Consider the following 25773-nt stretch of genomic DNA (forward strand, 5'->3'; position numbering starts at 1 on the left):
AGATAGTGGAATGACGCGCAGTATTAACTCTTATCGGCCGAGCTTGTCTCCCAGATTGAAGTGAAAGTGTTTGTGGAATTTACTAGAGGGCGAGGGAGAAAGAGTGGGGTTAGTTTTGCTTTACTATCTTTATGGTAAATCTGGCCTCTTAATTTTCCCAGAAAGGTGTGGATGAGAAATCCTACAAGTTATACAGAAGCCTTGGCTGGCAGCTGTGAGGTCCACGCGTCTGTGCAGCCAGTGTTGTGCTGGAGTCCTCAAACCTTGTGATCTCAGGACCCCTTCACTCAAAAAAAAGAGCATTTTAGTTTATGTGGATTATATCTATTACTATTTACCATATTATAAATTAAAACAGAAATTTCTTAAATATTTAGTTAGTTCCTTTAAGAATAAATGTATTTCATGTTAATATAAAAATATTTTTAGAAAAATATCTTCCAAAACAAGCACGTTTTAATAAGAGTGACATCATTTTAGATTTTTGCAAGTCTCTTTATTTAATGTGTGCCTTGATAGAAGATAGCAAGATTCTCATATCTGCTTCTGTACTGTTTGTCACAATATCACGTGTAGTCTGGAAAATTCTGCATACTCATGACAGAATGACAGTGAAAAAAACAAATAACCCCTTAGCGTTACTGTGAAAATAGTATTACTATGAAATGGTGGGGTGTTAGGAGCACCTGGAAACCACTTTGGCAGATTATGACTTGACCTCAGTTGCTGAGACTAAGCAAAGGACCGGGGCTGCGATTCCTGAAGGACTAGCTGAGCTCCAAGGAGGAAACAGACCTGTTTGCCTAGAAACAGCCTTCCTGAAGACACCACCATTGCTGCAGGTGTAAAGGTTTTGCTTCTTAGGCCTCCCCCTTCCTTTCCTGCTTTCCTTTCCCCCACCCCTCCTCCACCAACACCACCCTGAAATCTTACAGGATGCCAAGTAAGGCCCACATTAAATGTGTCTAGTGAGTGGGCCAAGTAATGCATCTGGAAAGGAAAGGAAGGGAATCTAAGTAGGTGTGAGTTTGTTGCTTAAGCCAAGGAGTTTTTGTCTACTGCTGTTTTCTCTGCTTCCAAAATCTTCGAGAAAAGAAAGACTCAAACCTTTTGAAAACGTTTGACAATAGACAAATCTTGAAAGGGTTGAAAAGTAGGAGGTGTGTTAAGTGCAAGGGACGAAGGTGGCCTGTATTTGCCTACTGTTGCTAAGATGTATGATTTAAAGTTCTGTGATGCCTTCCTCCTCCCAAAACAACGTATGCCAGAATTTACTGTTAAGGTAATCACACTGTGACATTGTATATATTCCTAGTCCAATGATACTGCAATGGGTCAAAATAATTTTGAATCTCCTTCTAGAATATTTTTGAAGACTCACAGACATGTATTTTTTTTTTAATGCTATGATCTGTTCCCCATCTGCCTCCATGAGAGACCATGATCTTCGACAAAGTAAGGGCCACATTCATATCTGTAGTATCACCAGCCCTGCTGCAGTACTAGAAACAGCAAATTGGCATTCAGGGACACTCCTCAGGGGTGGTCTCAATGTGAACAACCATCACTACCCAAGTCTTCAGATTCGGTGCTCTTTATTTAGTCCTGTTTTAAAATGTATCCTGCTTTCTCAGGATAAGTACAAACTAGTCACCTTCCTCAAATTGTAAGATGTAACAAGTGATTCAAATATCAAATAGTTTGGAAGGTTTATGTGCTGTTCTTTCACCTTCCCAAGAATGTTCTTTCACCTTCCCACAGCTTGGTGTCACCTAGTCAGGGCAGGTAGACTGATCCGGGACTTCTCTGGGCACTGCCCGAGCAGCCTCGACACCTGCAGTTAACGTTCTGCAGTAGTGTTTCTATTCCAGTAGGTGTGCGCTCTGGCCACTTGGGAGGGCTCAGCTAGGATTTCTGAACCATGGATCCTATAAATAGCACCCGTGAAACACAAAGACATTTTGTAAAGAGTCACTTAAAGCCAAGCGAGCCCATCTTGTGTGGCCATGTAGAATGTCCTCAGATATTGACATTCAACCTGGCCTGAATGTCAAGCATATCTTCTGGTTTTCAAATTTTCATTTTTGCATCTTGGATATTTGTAAGGATTTGTCTTGAGACTCTCAAAAATCCCTAACTTGTCTTCTAGTTTCACCTTCTCCCAGATCACATTTCCATTGAGTCTTGTGTTCTCTGTATTTATTTCCACACTGTCTTAACCACCTTTCCAACTTTCACATGAGCAGCTTTTCCATTCACTGGCGCCTCTGCAGGCTTAACCAGAAATTGGGACTCTTACTACAAATGCATACCCGGCTGGTGGTTCTTCTCTGCAGTGTACTGTGGATTTGTTCATTTTGCTCACATCATGGATCCAAGCTATGGTTAAATGTTCTTAAAATCCAACCTCTTTTGCTAAGAACTCTGACTTTCCACATGTTCCCCATCCATCACAAGCACTGCAGCTGGGTTTTCTCCTATCCTCTTGCTCTGTGTCCCACCCCCCAAAATGCCACCTCTTATCACTTGACAAGTTATTGTGCCTATAGGAATAGAGAATATTACACTCTGCCAAGATGTGGAGGCTGGGGAGTGCTGAGCCTACTGGGCCTACACTTGAGCTTCAGTAAAATGACAAGACCTCACACACTGGACCTTCAGAGTTGCTCAGGTACAGTCAAAGCACAAATGTTTGTTTAGTCTATAAGTGACAAGTCCTATTTCCGACAGTATTTTGTGTAGTTGAAGGAACTGCTTTCTGCTGTCCCAGGTCTGAGCTGGCCTCTGGGACCATTGCTGAGTTACAGTTCACACAGCTTTCAAGCTGGAATCCAGACTGATTAAGGAAGAGCAGACGACTTTCTGGAGGCATTTTACTGTCTGAATAGACGCATGAGCTGGCGAGCTGGCAGCAGGTATTAGATGTGTTCCTGATTGGAAGGTGTATTTGCAAGGATTGTCTGTTCCCCAGAGCTAAGCAGCCTTGCAAGCCTGTCTTTTACAACTGCTTTAGCAAAACTTGGAGTCCAAGGGAAGCCTATGATAGGAGACCAAGGAGGGTGGGAATGGCTGTGTAAGTTAATGGCTGCTTTAATCTTGAGAAAGATCTTTACAGGGAAGGGTCCAAAAACCCTCCAAGACAAGAGTGCAAATTTAAGATACACAGGACTGGAAACACGTGACTTTTCCTCTTATCTGTGCTTTCCCTTAAGCTTGGCCTTGGCATTAAGGGAAGGCGTAGAGCTGCTGGAGCTCGGGCCGCTGGTGAAGCCTGTGAGCCTGCAGCCTGGCTGTGGTGCGCGTTGCTTTCTGTGATCACTTCCCCCTTTGATCCTACCTTTCACCGCCCTAGCTCATCCCTCCATTATCTCGTAAGACATTGAACTCTTTCCCTAATCTTCCTATTGGTGTGTATTGTGTACGGTAACACCCTCACACACCCTAGTAAAATCTCCTGGCAGCCATTTCAGTGAGGTCTTTATGTCCTTTTCAGCCTGCCCCCTGCACTGCAATAGTAACCAGCTTAGTCCTCCCATCACCTAGAGTTCCTTTAAAAAGGCAATGTGGGCATATTCTACCAGAGGTGGCTGGAGAATCAATTCCTTCAGGGAACTGCACGATCAAAAGCTCTACGGAGAAAGGTGATCATTTCCAGTCACCTCCTACTCTTGTGTGGAAAGCTACTGAGCCCACACGAAACCAAGTCCTTTCATGCTCTTGGGAATGACAAATGCATTCTTTGCTACCAGCCACAAGAGGTAGGGCTAAAATAACCAGAGGGTGACTGCTTAAAACCCTTCAAGGGCAATCAAAGAAAGTAATGATAAAATTCGTTTACGAAAACTAGTGAGGATGCCCTCAAATTTCAAAGCATCAAAAATGTCAGTCTTCCTGGCTGTAAGTTGGTAATTATTGAAGCTAGGGATGGGTACTTAGGGTTTGTAATACTAGTCTGCCTTTACAAATGTTTGAAATGTTCTACAAATACTCAATTTTCTCCTAACTTTCCAACAGCCCTCTGAGGTCGCCAGGTAGGAATAAGTAACTCAGCTAACTCCGTCATACAGGAGTTGTTCCATCAGCTGGAACCAGAAATAGGACTCCATGCCTTCTTTTTCCTTTCACTCAAGGGGAAACTTTGGAAGCTCACATTCCCACCTTAGCTAAAACAGGGCTTGCTGCCCCACTACCAAGGAGGCCCACAGCTAGCAACTCATGGCCATGACTCAGCCCCAGCTGTTAGTTTCTGGCTTGCTGAAAAATATGTCCTAGATGGGAACTACCAGGCACTGGGGCTCCTAAGCCATCAGGCATCATGACAGCTATGAAGGAACCAACCCAAAGGCTCTCCAGATGTGAGGCACTAGATATGGGGATACTGTAACCTCATTGTCTCTCTGTGGGGTTCTATGCCATCCTGATTCTACATCAGACGCCCCACTTGGGCTCCCCAGGCAGCCGCCACATGCTGCCTGAGCAAGTCTTTGAGCAAACTGAAGACAGATGTCCTCAGCGAGGCCAGGGCAGGGAGCAGGGGGATGGAATGGAGTGGGGCGGGGAGAACGGTGTGCATCTGAAAGGATGTAGGCTGTGGTGGGCTCTCGGTGGTACTCGGTCTCAAGTACACAAGACTGTTTTGTTGGGATGGTTTGACAGCCCCAGAATAGCATATACTGTTTGCAACTTTGTCTCATGAAGTTAGTTAACTGGGAGGAAAGGTCTGATAATTTCCTAGGGCTGTGCCACACTTTGGTTGGATTCTGCCATTGGTGGAGTTCGCATCAGAGGCCAGGGGTTGTAGCTTCCTCTTGTGCTGCAAAAGCTTTTCCAGTCTGCCTCATTTTTTCTGCAGAAGTTCAGGCAGCTGCATTTAAGCCTGTGACGGATCGCCCCCATCACTGTCTTCTGTACGGTTGCTTTGTCTTTCTGACACCCCAGCTGTGCTTTTCTGGGGCCAGGACACAACAGGCTCCCGCTCTGTACCGCTTCACATCGCTGACATAGTTTACCTTCTGTAATCACAGGCTTGAGCTTTCTACTCAGGATCCGCAGGAGGTAGGCCCTGAGCTTAGCAGAATTCAGAAGCAGAAGAGTACAGAATATTTCACTTAAGGAAGATTCTCTGATGTCTCCCATGTTCTGGGCCTTGGCTGAGTAGGACTTTAAGAGCTGGTTGGGTGAGACTCCTTTTCCACACCATTTTGGCCAGTGCAGCCACTGCACGGTTTTCTATCAGGAAGGTCACTGACAACTAAGATCAGAATCCATGTCTCTTAGGCTAGTGCAGTTATTTGCAGAGAAGCATCTTCCTCTAATATCAGCAACTCATGTTCCTTTACTCAGTGGGCCTCATGAGGGAATGATGAAAGGGGCTAAGTAAAGTATCCGTAATTCTTAAGGACAGTGACACAGCCGCTGTGTGGCCAGCTCTTCTTCCTCTGACACAGTATTCTTCAGTTGTATTCTCTTTCATCCCAGGTTCATTACCTCCTGATATCAAAGCAAAGGAGTTGTTAGGCCATGAAATTTCATTGTAAGCAAAAATTTGGCAGGACACTCATCACTAGGGAGAAGTATGCTTAAGAAACACAATATGCTCTATTCAAAGCACTGATGGCAGCATCATTACTTGAAAAGAGGACAAGTGAGCTACCGGTATACAAGCAGGCAGACAGCTTACTTTGATCTACAGTGTGAATGTGGTGACACAGCCAGTACTAGTACATAGTCCGTGCATAATTCCAGGGCATGAATCTGAACTTGTTATGTTTCCTCACATCCGTGGGTTTCATCTCTCATTCCCTGTATCTTGTAGGAGGAATTGTTTATAAACATACTGATAGGTGTACACAACACGATCTGAAATGGTACTGGGGGGAGGGGATCTCGTGTAAGCCTTCCCGAGAATGAGCATGGGACTTGTATACTTTCCCTGGTTCTCTCTAGTTCCCTTATCATTAGTAGGAAACGAGGGAAAAAAGATATTAACAGAGCCAGATTCCAGTGGCCTGCATTTTACACTCATTTAGATAAACTGATATGGCAGAATGTTTGTGATTAAAGACTTCACATATATTCTGGAATAAGAGGCAGCCTCATAAAGGACTGGTTTACAAAAAAATGGAAAGAAAAAAAAATACAGTGACCTAAGTTTCTGGGTCAGTCCTAAAAAATCTCAACTGTGGCAGGTTTTAAGAGGTTAATTTTTTCCTGACAACTGAGTGTTTCTGGTCAAACACTTGACCTCACCTTCACATTGGATAGGCTGGGCTTTTAAGGAAGCAGCCATTTATCCTAAGGGCAGGACTCTTTAAAACTAAAACAAATATAAAACCCACCTGTAGACATTTAATTACATCCAACTCTGAAGGATGGGTTTGTTTTCCATCAGAAAACAGTAATGTTTGTGCACAGAGTCCTAATGATTCATCCATCCTTGGTCATTAAAAAATCCCTTAAAATCTCCCAGTGATTAAAACCTACAGGTTGTTCTCCTAAGGAAGCAATGCTACTTTAAACAGCTTTGACAACTCGTGGTTGAATTTTAATAGTTAAAAAAAATAACCTTTAAAACTTAACTCCTAAAAAGTAAACAGTTTTTAAATAACTAAATTTTTAAAAATATCGAGACTTTATTGGATAATGTTACACAACATTCTTTAACATTTGTCTCAGCATACTTTAAATGAGAAACAATTTTTGTCATTCAAGTCTACAAAATGAAATAGGCTTCTGAAAATCTGAAATACAAAGGTAGCATGAAGCAAAGCTTAAATATTAAGCAACTAAAGCAATGAAAGTGAAATAACATGGTATGTGTCTAGATTTTAACTTACTACCGAGTTCCTTTTTTTTTTTTTTTTTTAAAGAAAATCAGGTTTACAACAAAACACTTTTGAGAATTTGTCATGAGAAAAAAATAGACACTTAAAACCTGATCTCTCTCAATTCTCTTGCCTCTGTATTACTTCTTGATCATTTCCATCATTCTGTACCAACAGGAATTCTAAAGCTTCATTAGAAACCTTGCTTATACATTCCACCATGGTTTGGGAGTTACCTGGTTCTTGAAGTGAGCCTGAAAGGTAATGCTGGTGTGATACATCGAAAGAACAGGCTGGACCCAAGCCTAAGCCCTAGAGCTCCAAAAATCAGGGTGCCGCAGGAGGACCTGAAATCTTTAGAACTCCCTGCTGGAACTGTTCTGAGTGGACTTTTTCAGATTTGATCACATGTATGACTTCATGGTAAATACTTTTCCAAAACGACAATTTTAGAATGCAGTCAAAATTTTAATTACAGTATAATTAGGATTTGCATTAAACTCACAGAAGCAAGACCTTTTCTTCTAGAGTTGTAAAACAAATTCTAGTCAGGTATATTAAATGTTCTAAAACTCTCAACCAGAACCTTTTGTTAATCCTGAGTATGGGGTCAATTAAGTAATTCCATACCTATACAATTAAGATTATGAGTTTGAACACTTGAGCCAAATGCTCAGTTATCTGTTATGTTGCTTCAAATGAAATTTTTCTGGCATTTTTTTTCCTTTTTTTGTATTAAATAATCAATGTGGATTATCTTGTTTAAAAAAATCAGTATTGCCACTAAAAAACTTCAGTTTTATTATTAAAAGTACGGCACCATCAAATATAAAATGCCTTAAAAATGTACTAACAAGTCAATCTGGTTTTCTCATTAATGTTTTCTCTACTCATTTAAAAAAAAAAAAAAAAGTTGTTTTTTAATATGTATATTCCAAAGACAAAAAAAACATTACGGTCTCCATTAATAAGAATTCATGCTCCATGTATGAAAAGTTCGACACCATATTTATGGGTCTGTTCCTGCTGCTCATTCCCTAGGGTCAAGTACACCTGACACCTGTGAGACTTTCTTGCACTTAAACAGGAGGGAGGGGCTCTCCGTGGAGAGAAGTCCACATCAAAATTCAGATACTGTCACCTTTTCTGAACTAGATAAAATCAGTAAGGATAGGAATAATAAGCCTTTCCAGCTCAGTAGAATGAAGAACTAGCTCTTAGAGTATACATTTTCACTCCAAGACCAACACTAACCTATCCACGGAGTTAGAATTTGAAAGATAAGAATGTTATGAAAATGTGCACAAAATATTAAATACTGGTGGCAAATAAATACATCTTAGTATGTTCTAACAAGCAAATGTATAGTCAAGATAATACAGCCCTGCTTTATTTTTTTTTAAAATCAAATTTTCAGGGTGGGGTGGGGTACCTTGCCATCCTTTTAGTACAATGTTAAATCTTTTCTGCCGTTTCCACTGGCACCCTGAAGATGAAATGCTGGCCTCAAAATTTGTGATGACTGCAGTTTCATAGGAGAGCCATTTTAGAAATACCTTTGCTCATATCTGAACTGAGTAACATAAACCTCGGAGAAAGCACAAAGTTTTCATATGAAAAATAAGTCAACATTTCTGCCATCATCATCCCATGCCTTCTAGGCCTGTCCAAACTGTACTGCTAAGAACTTCACGGTCGAAAGAAGTTACAGTGATTCTTCATACATAAAATTCAAGAGTTCTTTGTATGCGAATAGTATTTGACATCACTTTTCTCCTCATCTCATGCATAATTTATTGCAATAGTTTATGTTTTACCTTTTCTTCGGTTTACTACAGCACAGTTTGCAAGTGCCCCTGTATAAACTTGGTTTTAACCACTGCCCTTAACATTCACTTCTTAGCGCAGCTTTAAAAATCTGAGTCTCCAATTTCATTCAGTCCTGATGCTCTGCTGTTCTCTGTCACTGTGGTTACAGGTCCATGGAACCAGCAGCCTGCTAATGTCTTTGTGCTGAAATATAGTAAAGAAAAGAAAATGCAGTTAAACACAAGTTATTATATGAGAAAAGTGATGTCCATGTTGTTTAAATTAAGCCCTATATAGACTGTGGGATCACAACTGATTTTTTTCTTTTAAAATTAAACTTGACCAATATTTTTGGAGAACACAACTTACTGCCACTGTAAACCAGCAGAAGCACTCACGTCATTTCTGAAGTATATCTGGACAAATTCGAACACAAATAAAATGGTTGTCATCTTTACATAATCTGCACTTGAGTATATTTTTAAAAATGCTTATTTATGAATATTTGCCTAATGAAGGGAGTTTCAGTTTTGTCCTTTGTCCTGCCATTCCACAGGTAACAATACTAAACGTTGCGAGTCAGCTTAGCTGCAGTGGACTTCTATGAAGTACCAGCAGCCTTCCTCTAGCACAGGCTATCTACAAGCTTAAGCAAACTTATATACGAAACCTGGCTACGAAAAATCAGCTGCAGATCCTACTGTCTACATATACGCAAAGAGAAAGAAAAAAAAAAGAGGGTGGCGGGTGGCTCCCCAGAGGCAGACATAGCACACGAGAAGGCGTCAGGAGCACCATTTTGCTGCTTGAAGACAGTTTCTGAACACTGGTTAGACTGGCCAGTGTCTCCCTTGTTACGTCAGCAAACCAGGCACTCTGCGCCAGCAAAAGCAGGACTCTGAGCAGAATATTTATATGGGACAAGGCTTTTCAAATTACTGTCAAGTAGCATGACCAAAATGCCTAACAATACTGACCTCCCTTTCATACCAAGAAGTGGTAAGAACCCCATTGAAACCCTCTACAATCCTAGGTTTTGCCTCTCAAACCTGGGAACCTAAGTATCAGTAGGAGTCTGAATTCCAAAAGAGGTGATCAGTGGAGAAAAACAATGATTTTTTAGGTCTAGTGTATTTTTCAACCAAAGATACGGTATTTTCAGTGGAATAACAGACAAAACAAATATAGAATACAAAACAATAAAGAAAACCCCCATTCTTCCCAATGTTTAGCTTCCAAACATTTCAAAGTAAGGCATCTTTCCCATTCTTTGATACAACTCTATCTTATGGTAACTTCCAGCTGTCGCCATGCTTCACTTACTGGATCAAGGCCTATAAAATAAATTTCACAGGGCATTCTATCATGTTTCTTCTCAAGCAATGAGATTACTTATAGCCATAAATACTGCACACATCAGAGTGGAAGGTGAATGTAGCCTTTGCTTCAGAAGAACCAGAATGATTAACACCATTTTAAAATTCGACATTCAGCTAAGAAAAGTTTTTCTTTTCTAAAACCGAGATATAGCATTAATACGAATAAATTTAGACTCAGAACTCTTCATTTTATAAACTGTTGGAGAAAAAAAGTAAATAGCCAATCCCATGTACATTTCCATTCCTTTTATTTATGACTCTCAAATGTAGCCTGAGCCTTAGTGAGGCCTATTCAAGTTGGCAGGAAAGTTAACAATTGAAGCAGATCTTACTTTTCCTATGAGGTGCCGAAAACTAAAAACGCCGTTCCCGGAAGAATTCATGATACGGATAGCTACCACTCCCATACAGGTTAAGAGTCTAAAATATCCCAGCCTCAACCTCTGATCCAAAATGCCATTCTGACCCAGCTTGCAGATTACAGCTCATATACAATGATACAACCCAATTACAGCTCTTCACTAGCTGCAAACACCAGAGGGTTCAACCGCCTTAATTCAAGGGAGCAGAGATCACATATTCAAAAGCAGCACAATAGAAATCCCTAAACGTTTCCTACTGTATAGGAGCCCAATATAAGCCTTTCAGGCATTATCCAAGGAGGTTTTAATAAGTGTACTTAAATAATTACAACTACATTTCAGCATTCTCTTATGCTACCCTCGGTTTTGACTTGCCTTATGTAAATGACAAATGGTTCTGAGGTTAATTCACTAAGAATATATGTTCATTATGAATATATATTCTTATGTATACATTAATAACTAAGAAGTTAAAGTATGGATATAAAAGTGTCAAAGACTGAGATAGTAAAAAGATAAAGAAATCCACTATTTGACTGTCCAGGGAGGCTCAGGTACTATTTGACATAATTCTGCAATCCCAACTTCTACCACCATAGGAGAAATTCCTCTCAACTCATGGAAGCTCAAAGGACGCTGGCTCTACCTTTTTAGCACAGCAGGTAACATCAAATGAAAAGTCCGTTTCACTCATTAAAACTATCACTCACACAAGGTATATATGCAGCTACCAAGGTCAATGAAAACTAAGGAAAAAGAACTGGTGGATTATTGTACATCTAGCCTAATCTATTTTGGGAATGATCAAGTGATGACATGATGCCCTCTTCACTTTGTGGCAGGGCTTAACACAGACAGACCTGCCCGTTTCACTGTTAACTTCAATGCTCCCAGTCTGAATCCACAGTGGTCTGTCAGACACTGTAAGGGAGCAGCAGGATTCGTCACTGTCTGATGTAATAGCTGCCATTTGTTGAGACCTATGGTAGAAAAAACCAAGTTAACAAAAATAGAGCAGTCATTTGAGTTTTTTTAATCCATTTTACCAAAAAAAAAATTTAAAAATAAGACCAAAATTCAATTGAATTTTCCTAATGAATTTATTTAGTCTGGATAATTTGCTGGCTTCACAGAATATGAAGCTTTAGTACTAAACTGAAGGAAAAGACTTGAGGTGTGTACACACCAGCCATGGCCAGGAGAGGGCACTCTCTGGCCCAAGTCAATTCAGCAGCAAAATGCCTTCAGGCACATGCCAAGGTGCTGCCCCTCCAATGCTTAACTCACTCACAAGTAATGTTCCTGACAAAAGATGGCTAGACTAACACTCGCCTATCGTTGAAGTAATCCTGATCTCAGTATTCAACAAGGGCTGAAGTCATCATCCCTATCTGTATTACATTAACGATACCCTGTTTTGCAGAATGACCAAACATGCCTGAATCCCTTTCTCCTCTAAGGCCAGTGAGCACCTGTGCATACTATTCAGGACCTATTCAGTTAATGCATGAGTTAGTACCTGCTTGAAATAAGTCTGACAAGATAAGCTTTCTCAGTGAGGCTTTCAGAACAGACTACAAATACTAAGCATAATTCAAAAAAAGCCTGCTATTTTAAGCCTTAATTTTAAACGTGTTTGCTTGTGTGCTTAATTCCCTGCTTTAAGTACAAATAAACAATTTATCCCATCAGTGTAGTTAACTCTGGGGTCACTGATTTAGATGATATTCAGTCCTTACAATAGTTCTTTTTAAAATGCTAAAAGCAATAGCATATAATCAAAACAACAAAAAAAAGGCTTTCCTGACATTGAAAAGGAGCAAGTTTATACACCTGATCTATAAACATACTTTTTGTTTTGTTTGTTTTTTCCACCCGCTCCCCGCCTTTTAATTTTAACTCAAAGAATAATTTTCTTAAATGAGGTTATATACCCTTTTGTTCATGGGAAAACTTAAATATACTATTATACCCCAACAGCAATCACCAAGAAGAAAAGGAATTTGCAGGAGAAAATTTCTTTTGAACCTCTCCCTCTGTTAAGTAAAACCTGTTAGGTTTCAACAATCATTCTAAAGAATCTCCTTCCCCATTCTAGGCAAGAATCAAGAAGCTGCATTGAAGAATGATCTTTCCCTGTGCGTTCCCCTCCAGCCCCTGAAATACCATGTAAAATATTAACTAACATACCAGTCCCTGGGCCACAGAGCTTGGCTCATGAGTCTTTTGTGTTAATGTTTAAGATGAGCTTCCCCTCCCTCAATGCTTTTAGGGCCTCAAGATCTTTCTTTGAAATTGACCACACATACAGGATCCATTGAGAAAAGCTGGAAGGCGATGGTGATGCCATAAATGTAGGGACATGCTCGTGAAAGGCAGTGATTTCATTGGAAATTACTTATTTTGCCCATTAAGAGAAAGCTTATGTGCAACAATGGCAACTATTCCTGAGAGGCAGCAGACACATGAGGGCAAATCAGAACAAGGTAAGTTAACACTCAATCTCCCTTTCGGAGTACATGAAAAAGCAGAGGAGGTCACACTCTTAAAGCAAAGCCCAGAATTAAAAACTAAAGAATTAAGATTATACTGGGCGGCCAGATGGTTCAGTTTGTTAGAGCGCAGCGCTCATAACACCAAGGTTGCCAGTTCGATTCCCACATGGGCCAGTGAGCTGCGCCCTCCACAACTAGATTGAAGACGAGCTGCCGCTGAGCTTCCAGAGGGGCGGCCTGAGCTTCCAGAGGGGTGGCCGGATGGCTCAGTTGGTTACAGCACGAGCTCTCAACAAGGTTGCCGGTTCAATTCCCGCGTGGGATGGTGGGCTGTGCCCCCTGCAACTAAAGATTGAAAACGGTAACTGGACTTGGAGCTGAGCTGCGCCCTCCGTAACTAGATTGAAGGACAACTACTTAGATCTGATGGGCCCTAGAGAAGCACACTGTTCCCCAATATTCCCCAATTTAAAAAAAAATGTTCGAAAAAAAAATGTTCGTACCAGTTTAAAAAAAATGAAGATTATATACATGTACCTATTATCTTGCTGAATACTCAATATAACTTTTTTCTTTATACAATGTAGTATGATGCAACCTGAACAAGCAGGAAAAAGCATAGACAGTACCTTGTTTTACAACAGACATTCTGGTTTCTAGCCTCAGTACTATTTTTCTAACCAGTTATTTTTCTAGGGTTTTAGGCCGACACACCAAGCTGTGACACTCCCAGCCAACGCCCTGCTAAGAGCCAAACTGGAGGGAAATCACAGCTTTATAATCAGCATCTCAAAAGTGAGCCATGGGTAAAAATGACGCCCCTCTGGGAAATACGGCCACAACGCACACACATCAAGACCTTGGAATATGAGGTATTTCCTTCCTAGAAAGGAGAAACAGTCTCCTACTTAATCATACCAACAGCAATAAAAAAAATGTTCAAATTAAAGTCCACTTTCTCACCATTTGGCAAAGTATTGAAATAAAATGCCAGGGTCCCAGGCAAACACAGCATCTGTGCAAGTCAGCTCCTTTCCACTACTTAAAAGCTAACACGTGTAGCTGTGTGGTTCTAATACTTGGAAAACTCTCCTAAGAGGACCTCGACTCCACTGCGCCCCACCAGCTCAGACACTTCTCATGCCTGTCTGAAAGGGTCTGGGATGTCGGAATTGTGAACTGGTGACTGACTGGTCATTAGTACATCATGTCTGGACCAGAATCACTCTTCCTCATTCATTCACAAGTAAACTATCATTTCTGCCATGTCAGGCCCTGTACTTGGCATAAGAGCAGAAATCAGTGAGTAATAGACTCCTAGAATTTAAGTGATACCTAAATGAATGGGGCACGAGTTGAAATGTTAATGCAGTTCAACCTTCACCTCCAAACCAGCTGCCCTCCACAAATGCCTCGCTCATACCTACTTCTAGGTATTTATGGACCATCATCTTGTGATTATTGTAATTTTCAGGCAAGAATAACATTGCTATAACATTTTTTTCATTTATACTGAATGTATATTGCAAAGATATCAAAAGCTACCAGAATGAAATTTCTATGCCATACATGGAAAGTGGTGGCTATGATAATGATATTTATAAGTCTTGTGCCAGGCACTTTATTGCTTTAAATATTTAAATGAGAAATTACCTTATGAGTAAGTGCTATTATTTTCCTCACTTCACAGATGATGACATTGAGTAACCTGCCTAAGATCACACAGCTTGTCAGGACAGATCCAAGTCAGCCTCTGAATCTAGGAAATCTGGCTCAAGAGCCTGTACTTTCAACCATGCACCTGAAAAGTGGAAGAGAATGATTCTTTGCTCAATAGAAGCTTGAGATGGAGCGCTACTGGTGCCAAAAGGTTAATGAATGCCCCTACTCACCGGCCTCACTGGCAGGTTATAGACCCACAACTATCCAATTCATATCTTTTACACTGAACAGGACGATCCTCACATCTCTACAAAACACTCTCCCCAAGCCAAAAACAAATTGTTACATTTTATGGGGATGGGGGGATTATATTCCTTCTAAGCTTTTTCTACAGCTTCGAAGTGAATCTTTGTGTTGGACAGAACTGAAGACACTGAGAATTACAAAATTACCTTAATTTTTACCTTTTTTAAAAAGTTCTTGATAAAACTTGATCTGCATTATAATTACAAGTTTTTTAGTGTGAGAAAGCTTAATTCTTTAGTTATAGAGTACCTGATTTTCCTTCTAGATACTGACACTAAGAAAAAAAATAGAAGTTTTAAATCATAATTTCTGGTTAACTTTCAGATTTCTAAGGCAATAAAAGGTGTACTGTCACATTCTATGACACAAGGAAGGCTGAAAAAATAATTCGTTTTTAAACTAAGTGTTAAAGACATGGTATTTTAAATTGGCCTGTTTTCAACATCAAAGTTTTAAAAAATTATTTTACAAACTAAAGTGTCCAACAGAAGAAAGCCCGTAAGCTAGACAACGTCTACTACAAACATCTAATTTATTCAGTTGGAAAATGAGAATTTGACTCACAAATTCACTATTTTGATAAATCTTGATAATTTTTGAGTCTACAGTTTCTTCTTTTCCTTTTACACCTCCCCGCCACCAATCTTTAATTTGTGCCAGAATAACAGGAATCTATAAGAAAAAATTCAAGTTTGGCAATTAGTTTTTTCAGAGATTAATTAGATGCATTAAAATTTTATTCAGTTCATCACAAGATGGATTTAAAGACATAATATAAAGACTCAGTATTTCCTACCAAAGGGTGGTACACAAGACGATCTCAGAATTATATTTTAATAGTTACCTAGGTGTGTGAAGGCACATTTGTTTACATTAATTGTAGTGACATAAAAAGTGTAAAAACAGTACACAAATTTGAAAATATAGCAAAAGTGTGTGACAGTATATAAATAATTTAAGTTTTGAAAACTAATTCTATGACTAACATAATTTTAATGGTTTCCATATTCATAAAATTGTCCAAAACAATTGTTTTTGTCAATGAGAGGGGAGTTTTAACCTAAAACCTACTCTTAAGAGTATTTAATGGGTAAATGCAGTTACACTAATTCACCTAAAAATTTTACCAAGAGGCAGGCAGTTATAGTTCTTAAAAATGAGGGCACCATTAGCATTGTGCAGGACTGTAGGTAGATTAGGAAGGAATTCTGGAAGCCAATGCCTGACCAAGAAAAATACTCCTGTGACTTAATTTCTAAACACCTTGTAGAACAATAATGGTATCCCCAACTTAAAAGATTTCTATCAAAAGCCAAATTACAGATGGATGGTGGTAATGAATACACAATGTGAATGTAGAACTGTGCACTCTAAAAAATGGTTAAAATGGTAAATTTGATATTAGGCATATTTAATGACAATTATTTTTAAAATACAAAAAAAAAAAAAAAAAGACCCAACAAATTACAGCGTTCTATTAATATGACAAGGAGAAAATTATTTCCACCTAAAATCACAAGGGGGGAAAAATTCCTTGAATCTATAAATGTTGTCTCGAGTAAAGATTTAAAAAAAAAAAGTTGAATTGTTTCTCTTCTGATCAGTGTCAACTATCTGTGGTAAAGACACCGAAACATCCTGGAAAACTAAAAATATATAGACTATATCACTATGACTTTAAACTTCCTATCCCTTTATTCAAAATATACCGTGTTTCCCCGAAAATAAGACCTAGCTGGACCATCAGCTCTAATGCGCCTTTTGGAGCAAAAATATAATACCCGGTATTATATATATTATATTATACCGGGTCTTATATTAATTTTTGCTCCAAAAGGCGCATTAGAGCTGATGGTCCAGCTAGGTCTTATTTTCGGGGAAGCACGGTAATAGCATAACATTGCTAAAGCTTTCATGTTTTAATTCTATTCACTCTCTGTTGAATGAATACAGTAAGTGTATACAAACTGTAAATACAGAATATGAAGAGCCTATTAACTAGGTCAGAACCAGGTAAAAGTAATTAATGCAGCTTGTTTTATTTTCTCCTGGCAATAGGCATGGCACTAGCCTCTTGTTCTATTTCTGAATTGCTCATACCAGGCATTTCAATGAGATTGTTTCAACAACAACCATCTTAATACAATCCTAAAGCAAACCCTAAATTTGCCGCAACTTAGAAATAAGGTCTTCATTCTCCCTGCAAATTCCCTATGGAGGGCATCACTGGGCCCAAATCAAAACAATATCCTGAATCAAAACATTACCAACTTTTCTAGACATTTGCCACTCTCTTCTCTGCTATAAGTACTTAACAAAAGTGAACAAAGCCGCACAAACCATAGAAAAATTTACAATTTAAAAGGGGAAAGCTAATTTTAAATTCAAATTATAGATTTCCTAAGGTATTTCCAAATCCCAATTGTTATTCTATTTGACGTGTATCTTTCTTCAATATAAACAATATTAAGTACAACTTGCTCAAAAAGGGGTCAACTCAGTATGTTGTAAAATTAGAAACTCAGACCCACTAATGCAGGTTGATTTTAGCAATAGTTCCAAATTCTTTGCCTGCAGTCCTTCATATCTATATTCCTGTCTATTCTACTTAGAACTAATCTAAAATTACTATTTATAGATTTTCCCATCAAATCACGTATATGTTAGCTGTATTTTAAAAACTTTACAAACCCATACAAACACACCATCAAGTCAGGCAACTGGACTTCAGAGTACGATTCTTTTACCTCATCTGTTAGGTCTCCGGTTCCCTAACTGTGAGTTGCACAGATATTCCTTCCAAATGAACAGTCAGCTTTCTGTCCTATATATTCTAGGAAACTAAAAGGGCGAAGTACTCTACCACTTCTAACTCCTGAGAATTCTAGGAATAAGGACATCTTTGGCTTTTACAACTCCACTTGGTTTCTCCCCTTGCTAATCCTTTGCTTTAGCCACTTTTCTTAGACCACTGGAGATTTGGCCCAAGCCTAGTTTTCTCTCTGCATGGGGAAAAACATGACCCATTTGATTATCTCCATAAAACAAGAAAATGCCTCATTTCACCTTTTTAAAGAGAAATGTAAAGAAAAGGATACAATTACCCAGTTCTCTATCTCCATCCACAAATGTATCTAGCTGCTTAAGAAATTTCTTTTTGAATAGAACACTAATACGCAGCTATTGGATTTGTGTTTAGTTCTTTAAAACTTGTTTCCCTATTGAAACTGCAGATGGAATATGCCAGACTGCCAGCTTAAAATGGAGGGAATTTTTGGCTTAAGTGGAGATCACGCACATTTGTGATTGTTTCAAACCCTTTCCTCAAAGGAATGGACTACATAAAATCATGACTATTTTCTTTTTCTTTCCAATGGCTTCTGAAACAGATTTGGTTTATGCCACAAGAGCACATTTGCCAAAGCACTTAACTATATTAGCAAAACCACTGTTAAAACTCACCTGATCATTACACGGAGCCTTGAAATTACGTATTTTAGACCTGTTGCTCTGCCTTGTTTAAATCTTTCTGAACCTTATATATCAAACTTTCAAAAATATCTGAACAAGTTCATTAATCTGAAACAAATACTTGGAAAATCTTTTAAGCTACTTCCTTAAAACCCCTCAATCACGATGTGAACTTCTTCCAACCTGTTATAATCAGAGAATTTTAAAAATAGTATAGTTGTTTCTGTTTGCAGGAAAGAATATGTTCCATTCAAGTGAAATATCTTGGTTTTTTTTTCAATTGTGTGTTTATTATAATCAAAAAGCATTGACTGAGTTCACCAGAAGATATTCTATTTTCTTTTGCAGAAATCGGTACATAAATCATAGAAGTTCATAACCTTATGGAAGCTGACAGAAGTCTATTGATTTTCAATCTCCATTAATCTTTTCATCATTATTAATCTCATAGCAACTAAGATATTTCAAATTGGATTACTTAGAAATCCACAAAAAGTTGCTCTTTAAAAGTTTCAAGTTTCCAAAAGTGTCAAATGACATTATTATCAAATTTAAGTTAGATACAAAAAGCATGAAAGCAACTTAAAAAATCTTGGGATAAACTTGCCTCCATGGGAAATCTGATATATTTTTCACTAATACAAAGCTAAAAATGAAAAGAAATCAATTCTTAGGGACACATGGACCATGTAGAAAAATGAGCTAAGTTACTAGTCCCAAAAGCAGTGATACCTGAGGCAGAAGACCAAAGAGAAAAGAGACTGGTTGTAATTACCCAAATATAAAAAATGAAGCATGTGATGAAATATTAAAGCTAAAAGTAAAAAAATTAAAACCCACACATTTATGAGAAACTGGCGGGAGAAGGGTCTCAAATCTAGAAGCAGCATCAGACCTCTATACTACAAAACCTCATTAATATACTGATCAATCACTATTTGAATTTTATCTATATTCAGATATATTGATAGGGCAAATAAGTTTTTCACCTCCTCTATACACTGATAAAAGAATAACTTTCTACCACCTTGAAATTTTTCAAAGCTTTTTGAGAAACACACACAAATAATTTGGATTTAGTCGATTTTATTTACAGCTTGTTTTTTTACATTTCAGAGCATTACACAATTACATTTTCTCATTTTCTGACCTGCAAACAGATACCTTAAACGGAAATTTTTTTTTTTAATTATCAAATTAGGTACATCCAAAATGCAACAATTACACATATGACAATTAATTCACAAAGTGTAATTTACCAGGACGTATCCTAAGAATTTAGGAACCACCAGTCAGGAGAAATCTGACCAAATTTAGTAATCAACTATTTACATATCCAAAGACAAACCTATCTAAACTCCCAAACCAGAAGTTTGAAAGTTTTTGTTAAATCCCCATTGGATGAAGGAGAGAGACAGATGACCTAGCCAGCCTTGACAGTCTTAATCCCAAATACTGGGCTATTTCCCCAGTCTGCAACTGAATAGCAAGCATCTCACTTTGTCAAACACTTAAGTATCATATCAAGCTCGTGCGCCATTCTGCACATGGAAAGGCTATGTGTTCATTAATTAAAATACAAGTAATCATTAAATATCCATACTATTCCCCCCAGCTCACCAGCCCTTACTGCAATCCAATATGCAACCTTTGTCACATAGTGACAGGCTGTGTTAGATATATAGTATGTACGTATATACACACACATATGTACATGTGTGTATATACACACACACAGTACTAGGTACAAATGGCAATTAACAGTCCCTGCAAAAATTCATTTTCAGTGGAGGCTATGGTACCTATGCCTTGGGATGGTTTTAGACTTCAAAACTGAAAAATACTGCTAAAATCTCACTTTTTAAAACAAAACTTGATTGCTTGTTCAGTTTAGCTTCAGTCTAAAAATGGTTATAAGTATTAAAAAGCAGCCAACAGAGTACAATTTTTCTCTCTAATTTGGCCAAGCTATTCGGTAGAAGTTACTCCTAACTAGACTAGACAATCTGGCGCCTTCCAATGGCTCTTGCCTACCTTGCTGTCCATGTTCACGTTTCAAACTGTGTCAACAGAGCCCGTACTTCTGGGGTCAGCTGCTTGGCAGCCTTAGCTGCCTCTGTGATAGCCTTTCGATACAGGCCCTTTCTCTTCTTATTAAAGCGTGACTGGAAGTTTTCTAAAAAGGGGGACAGTTGTGAAAGAGCAAGGAAAGATGTTGTTGGAGACCCGAACCATGAAATACGGGCCTCCTGTCGAACTAGAAGGCCGTTATCTTTCCGGCTCACAGTTATAGTAAGAATACGGGCTGGCCACCAAGGGAAGCCATATATCTTGGCCCAAACAATGTCCCCTACACATATGGTCCTGCCATCTGGTGTGACGCATTTAGAGACGTTTTTGGAAAAGACTTTCATTTTCAAGGAATTAGTGAGCTTTTTCTCTTCCTTTGAAGAGGGTGTGGAGGAGGTGGAAGGTGCGTGCATACTGCCTGGAGGAAAATCAAAGCTTTCAGAACTACACTCGGAGATAGAGGACTTCAGATCATCCATGCTATCAAGGCTACACACTGAAGCACTGGATGAGTCAGATTTCTTTTGATTTAGGGTCATGTAAACAGAGATATTGTTTTTGCTGCCCTTTTTGCCCAATGTCTGTGGTTCATCCTGCTCACCAGTCACAAGCACTTCATTTGTGTCCTGAACCTCACTGCTGGCCTCTTCAGGGCCTTCTGAGGGACCCTGATTTTCTGAAGGGGCCTCACCTGCTGCGCGGGTAGAGGTGCAACGAGACTGGGGCTTGGGAGCCATCTTGCCACTCCGAATTTTCTCAAGTCCTGTCTTCAGAGAAGAGTCATTTTCTTCATTTCTGTACCTTTGTGGTTTTAAACGAACCCGGGGTGGAAGGGAACCTGAGCTAGGATTTTGATATCGACGTGTAAAATGGACTTTTGAATGTGCATTTTTGGACGTAGAGGTTTCACTTTGCTTCTTTTGTGCCTTTTCTTTGGCAATTTTCAACACTTCCCGAGCTTTTGCATGATCCATGTTCTTACTCTGGAGCACTTTTTTAGTACTTAACTGAGCTTTTGATGTATTTGCCTGAGCAGAAACTTTGACTACTCTGCCTCTGCTGTGAGCAATATTTGAAACCTTAACCACAGCATTTCTTTTCTGGCTTTCATTTTGGTTTTTCCCATCTACTTTATGGTCAGTTTTCAGTTTTTTGTTCACAGTAGTTACACTTTCATTTCTCCGTTTTTTATCTTCATATTTAGAAGAGTCACTTGCACTACTACCTTTCCTAATTTCCTTTTTTTCAGCAACAACACTGTTTTTACATTTGTCACACAGGACTTGCCTGGGTCGTAGTTTAATAGCATTCATTATTGAAGTAGGTTCTTCCCTGTACATTTTTCGTTTGGGTCGCTTAATTTTCCGAGGAGGTGGCTGAGGTATTGATTGGTTATATGTGTCCCTGATAAACAAAGGGGGAGGATAAGGTGCTCCTTCATGGAAGAGAGGTGGTGGTTTGGAAGTCCACAGGCTTTCAGCCAAGCTCAGCTCAGGAGGCGGGACTGGAGAAGGGTCATTGGGAACAGCACCATTCACTTCACACTTGACTTCTGTCCCTTCTTGGAATGTAGTACTTTGGAGCTGCATGGCTTCAGGTTTATCCTTATATTCCCTTTTGGGAAATACTGTCACAGGGATCCCATGGGGCCCAAACCTTAGAAAGAAATGAAAAAAAAAAATAGAAGTCATTAAGTTAATGTCTATAATTCACTTCCTTAAACAATACCTAATGTTTATTTATTTGCATGACTTTTCCTGAACACTACTTCATATTAAAGAGCAAAAACAAAAAATTATTTCATATTAAAGAGCAACACCTGCTGACCACCTCCCCCCCAAAATCCCAAAGCCCTCCATATCTTATTGGTCCCACATTTTAGTTTAAAACAGTAATACTCAAATGGCTGCTCTAAGCAATGTTAGAATAGCTGAACTTATTTAAAGTAGACCTTTCCAGTCTTGAATCAGAAAGGATACCAGATACCTTAATATTAAACAACATTTGATATTATGTTTGCTGAACTATACACAACACGTCCAATAAATGTAATTATAAATTTGTAACATATGTAATCTTCCTCTGGTTGTAAGTTTTTCAAAAGCTTCACAAAATAAATTCAGCCTTAACTACCCAAAAATATTGGGTAGTTAATATTGGGTAATATTAATTAATTGCTAAAGTTTCAAAGATTTTTGCTCCTTCACTCTTGCATCCTAACTCTTAACCCATTCATCCACACCACCTCCCCCACACACATATATGTATATATTTATATATATATAACTAGAAATTCAGATATTCAAATTACCTCAAAAGCAGACAGATAGACTTGTGGCTTTCTAACTTTTTAAAATCACATCACACGTTAAGAAATACTTTCACATTGCAATGCAGTAAAAATGCTTATATACATGCATGCATCTACACATATATTAAATACACACACTTAACCAAGTTTCACTAAATACTTAAACCTTATAGTATGTGTACATAATGATAATTTTTTTCTATTCTGGTCGATTTGTTTTAATCCTATACACATAAAATGGATTTCAAAAACACTAGGTCTATACCCAGTTTGCAAAGTACTGATATAGAACACAAATCTTTATAGAACACAAAACTTCCTCAAAGGACCAATTCTCAGTCTCTAAAACAGGGGTCAATAGCTTTGTTTCTTACGTAGACTCAGAAGTAACTGTGGCTTAATCTGCCTGCGTTAAACATTAAGAATCCTTACACCAAACTCACTAAACTCAGATTCCTACACATAAAAATAAAATCACACTAGCACATAATTTCATCATATACATGTTAATTTTAAATACTGAGTCAAACAGCATCAAACACAATATAATTATAATGCCAGTCCTTTAAGGCAGAGGTGCTTAGAACCCAGGATCAGCATCAGGTAGTCAGGCAGAACCCCTGACATCAGGTGCAAATGTTTTGCATGTCTGTTTCCCTGGAGAACTTGGTTCTCAGATTCTCTAAAATGTCCTTATGCCCCCAAAAGGTTCAGGATACTTTTCTTGAGAAGAAATCTTGAGATTAGGTAATTTATGGCGGTAGGTGCATCTAAAATCAGGCAAGGATAGAGGAAGAGCCAACACCACCAGGATATCTGGATCTAACACCTAAATAGTTTTCTCCCTAAAGCCTTGTTAGCTTGGCTACTACAAACCAACAACTTATAACAAATACTTAGAAATCACAAAGGAAGAGGAAAGTCTTTTTTTTTTTTTTTTAACCTAGGGTGGCATAAGTTTGGGTCTGGGAAAGACACCCTCCCATTAGACTTTACAAAACGTGGCTTTTTATTCTAGCATAGCATTAACTACTCAATTGCAAGGCACTTTGACATTTAGCCTTTTCTTATATATAGGTGCTCAATAAATACTTTTTCAAGATGACAGGACAAAGAAGAGGTGTATTCTGTGTTTTAATCTAGAGCTATATAAAACAATACAACTTATTTGAGGTAAGACTATTTGTATTAACAATAAAATTTCCTGATTCATAAGAAGCCATCATTTTGTCCCCATTACACTTTCACATTTCCATATCTGAACAAACAACAAATTTCCTTCCCTTTTTTAGAAATAACTAAAACATAATCATCTTAACATTTGAGATAAAGTTTCACAGCTGTTTCTTATCAACCTTGTATCCTTGGGCATTACTAATACTCTCTGAATTCCCTTTCACACACATAAAATGGATTAACACTATCTTAAAGGATCCAGGTCAATACATGCTAGCCATTTTATTTCATTTAATATACTTCATTCAAGTAATTTGATCTTATTTTCAACTAATAATTAACTAGAGTTGGGGATCTTTTCTCTATCTTTAACATATAATCTCAATGTGAGGATGACCCAGCCAATTATTAAAGTTGTTTATATCAAATAAGCTGCGGAATCTAATGTTTATCCTCATGGAATTTCGCTAACATTAATTTCACATTTGGTTTTTTATTCCTTGCCTTTCCCTCTTAAGCAGATAAAATACAAGTATTAAATGTTTTTAGTAAAACAGGGAGGCGCTTAATTGTGTAATGATCAATGGAAAATGCAGGCATCAAAAGAAATAGGGGAAAAACGTACAAACTGGTAATTCTGGGTGGGGGATGATTGACAAAAGCAGAAAAAGTTTTAAATAATAAAGCTTCCTCAAAGGACCAAAAGATACATCACTTTAAGAAGAAAAGGGAATCAATGTCCTACTCCATCTCAGTAATCATGCTGTCACTCTCATGGACAACACTTAATACCATGGGAGTGTTTCACACTGAGGGTGGAGATGTTGGTTGTAAAATCAGTTTCGAGGGTTGCAACTCTGATTAAAATTTTAAAAGAAATCAGTGTAAATACAGGTAACTAAAATGAATGTTTCATATATATATATATATATATATATATATGGATTCACATGCAAAATATATTTGTAACCATGCTCAAATTTGTGAAAGCTACTTAACCTATGAAGCTGTAACCTTAAGAATATAAAGTAGGGCAGCCAGATGGCTCAGTTGGTTAGACCGCAAGCTCTGAACAACAGGGTTGCCAGTTTGATTCCCAGATGGGCCGGTGAGCTGTGCCCTCCACAAGTAGACTGAAGACAATGAGCTGTCATGGCCGGATGGCTCAGTTGGTTAGAGTGAGGGCTCTCAAAAAGGTTGCCGGTTCACTTGGAGCTGAGCTGCACACTCCACAACTACAGTGGTACCTCGGTTTTCTAATGTAATCCATTCTGGAAGACCGTTCGAGTTCTGAAACATTCGAAAACCGAGGCACGGTTTCCCCATAGAAAGTAATGCAAAATGGATTCATCCGTTCCAGACCTTTAAAATCAACCCCTAAAACTGCAAACTTAACATGAATTTTACTATCTAATGGTACCATAGATCCGTAAAATTTACAGCATTCGTAAACTGAAATGTTCGTCAACGGAGACATTCGAAAACCGAGGTACTACTGTAGATTGAAGGACAACAACTTGGAGCTGATGGGCCCTGGAGAAACACAGTTTCCCAATATTACCCAATAAAAATCAAAAAACAAAAGAATATAAAGTAGCCACAAAACTATAGCGTCTTAAAAATCCTCAAATCTGATTTCTCAAGTGGTCTGTGGAAATCTTCAGCACAATACTGGTGTTTGAAAATGGAGATTCCTAAGCCCTGCCCCAAGGCTGACTGACAAGACAACCCCCTCCCCCCCCTTCTCCCCTATGATAGAACCCAGGATCTGAATTTTTGGCAAGCACTTTTGCTTTAGCTTTTTCTAAGATGAAGGTATTTTTATGTTCCATGTGAATGCTCACTAAAGGATGACCTCAGCAGAGGAAGATTTTAATGATTGGTGGGGAAGTAGAAGGCTAATTAGAA

General features: G+C 38.5%; 1 protein-coding gene across 11 annotated transcripts in view; it reads right to left on the reverse strand.

The window, feature by feature from the left end:
* Positions 1-982: 982 nt before the first annotated feature.
* The window catches only part of PWWP2A (PWWP domain containing 2A), a 38610-nt gene continuing 13819 nt past the window's right edge, over positions 983-25773 (reverse strand). For 2 of the 11 annotated variants that reach the window (XM_074313860.1, XM_074313862.1), the window contains 2 exons: positions 20343-22034; positions 6609-8837 (listed from right to left, as the gene is read on the reverse strand). In XM_074313860.1, coding sequence (XP_074169961.1) covers positions 20357-22034 — 1678 coding nt within the window. In that variant the 3' untranslated portion in view covers positions 6609-8837; positions 20343-20356. Of the gene's footprint in view, positions 5491-6608; positions 8838-11234; positions 11355-12964; positions 13215-14522; positions 14671-15401; positions 15510-20342; positions 22035-25773 lie in introns of those variants that run through there. The other 9 variants (XR_012489858.1, XR_012489860.1, XR_012489859.1 and 6 more) reach the window with 9 other exon arrangements.

This window comes from Rhinolophus sinicus, linkage group LG10 (assembly GCF_036562045.2).
Source record: "Rhinolophus sinicus isolate RSC01 linkage group LG10, ASM3656204v1, whole genome shotgun sequence".
Lineage (NCBI taxonomy): Eukaryota > Metazoa > Chordata > Mammalia > Chiroptera > Rhinolophidae > Rhinolophus > Rhinolophus sinicus.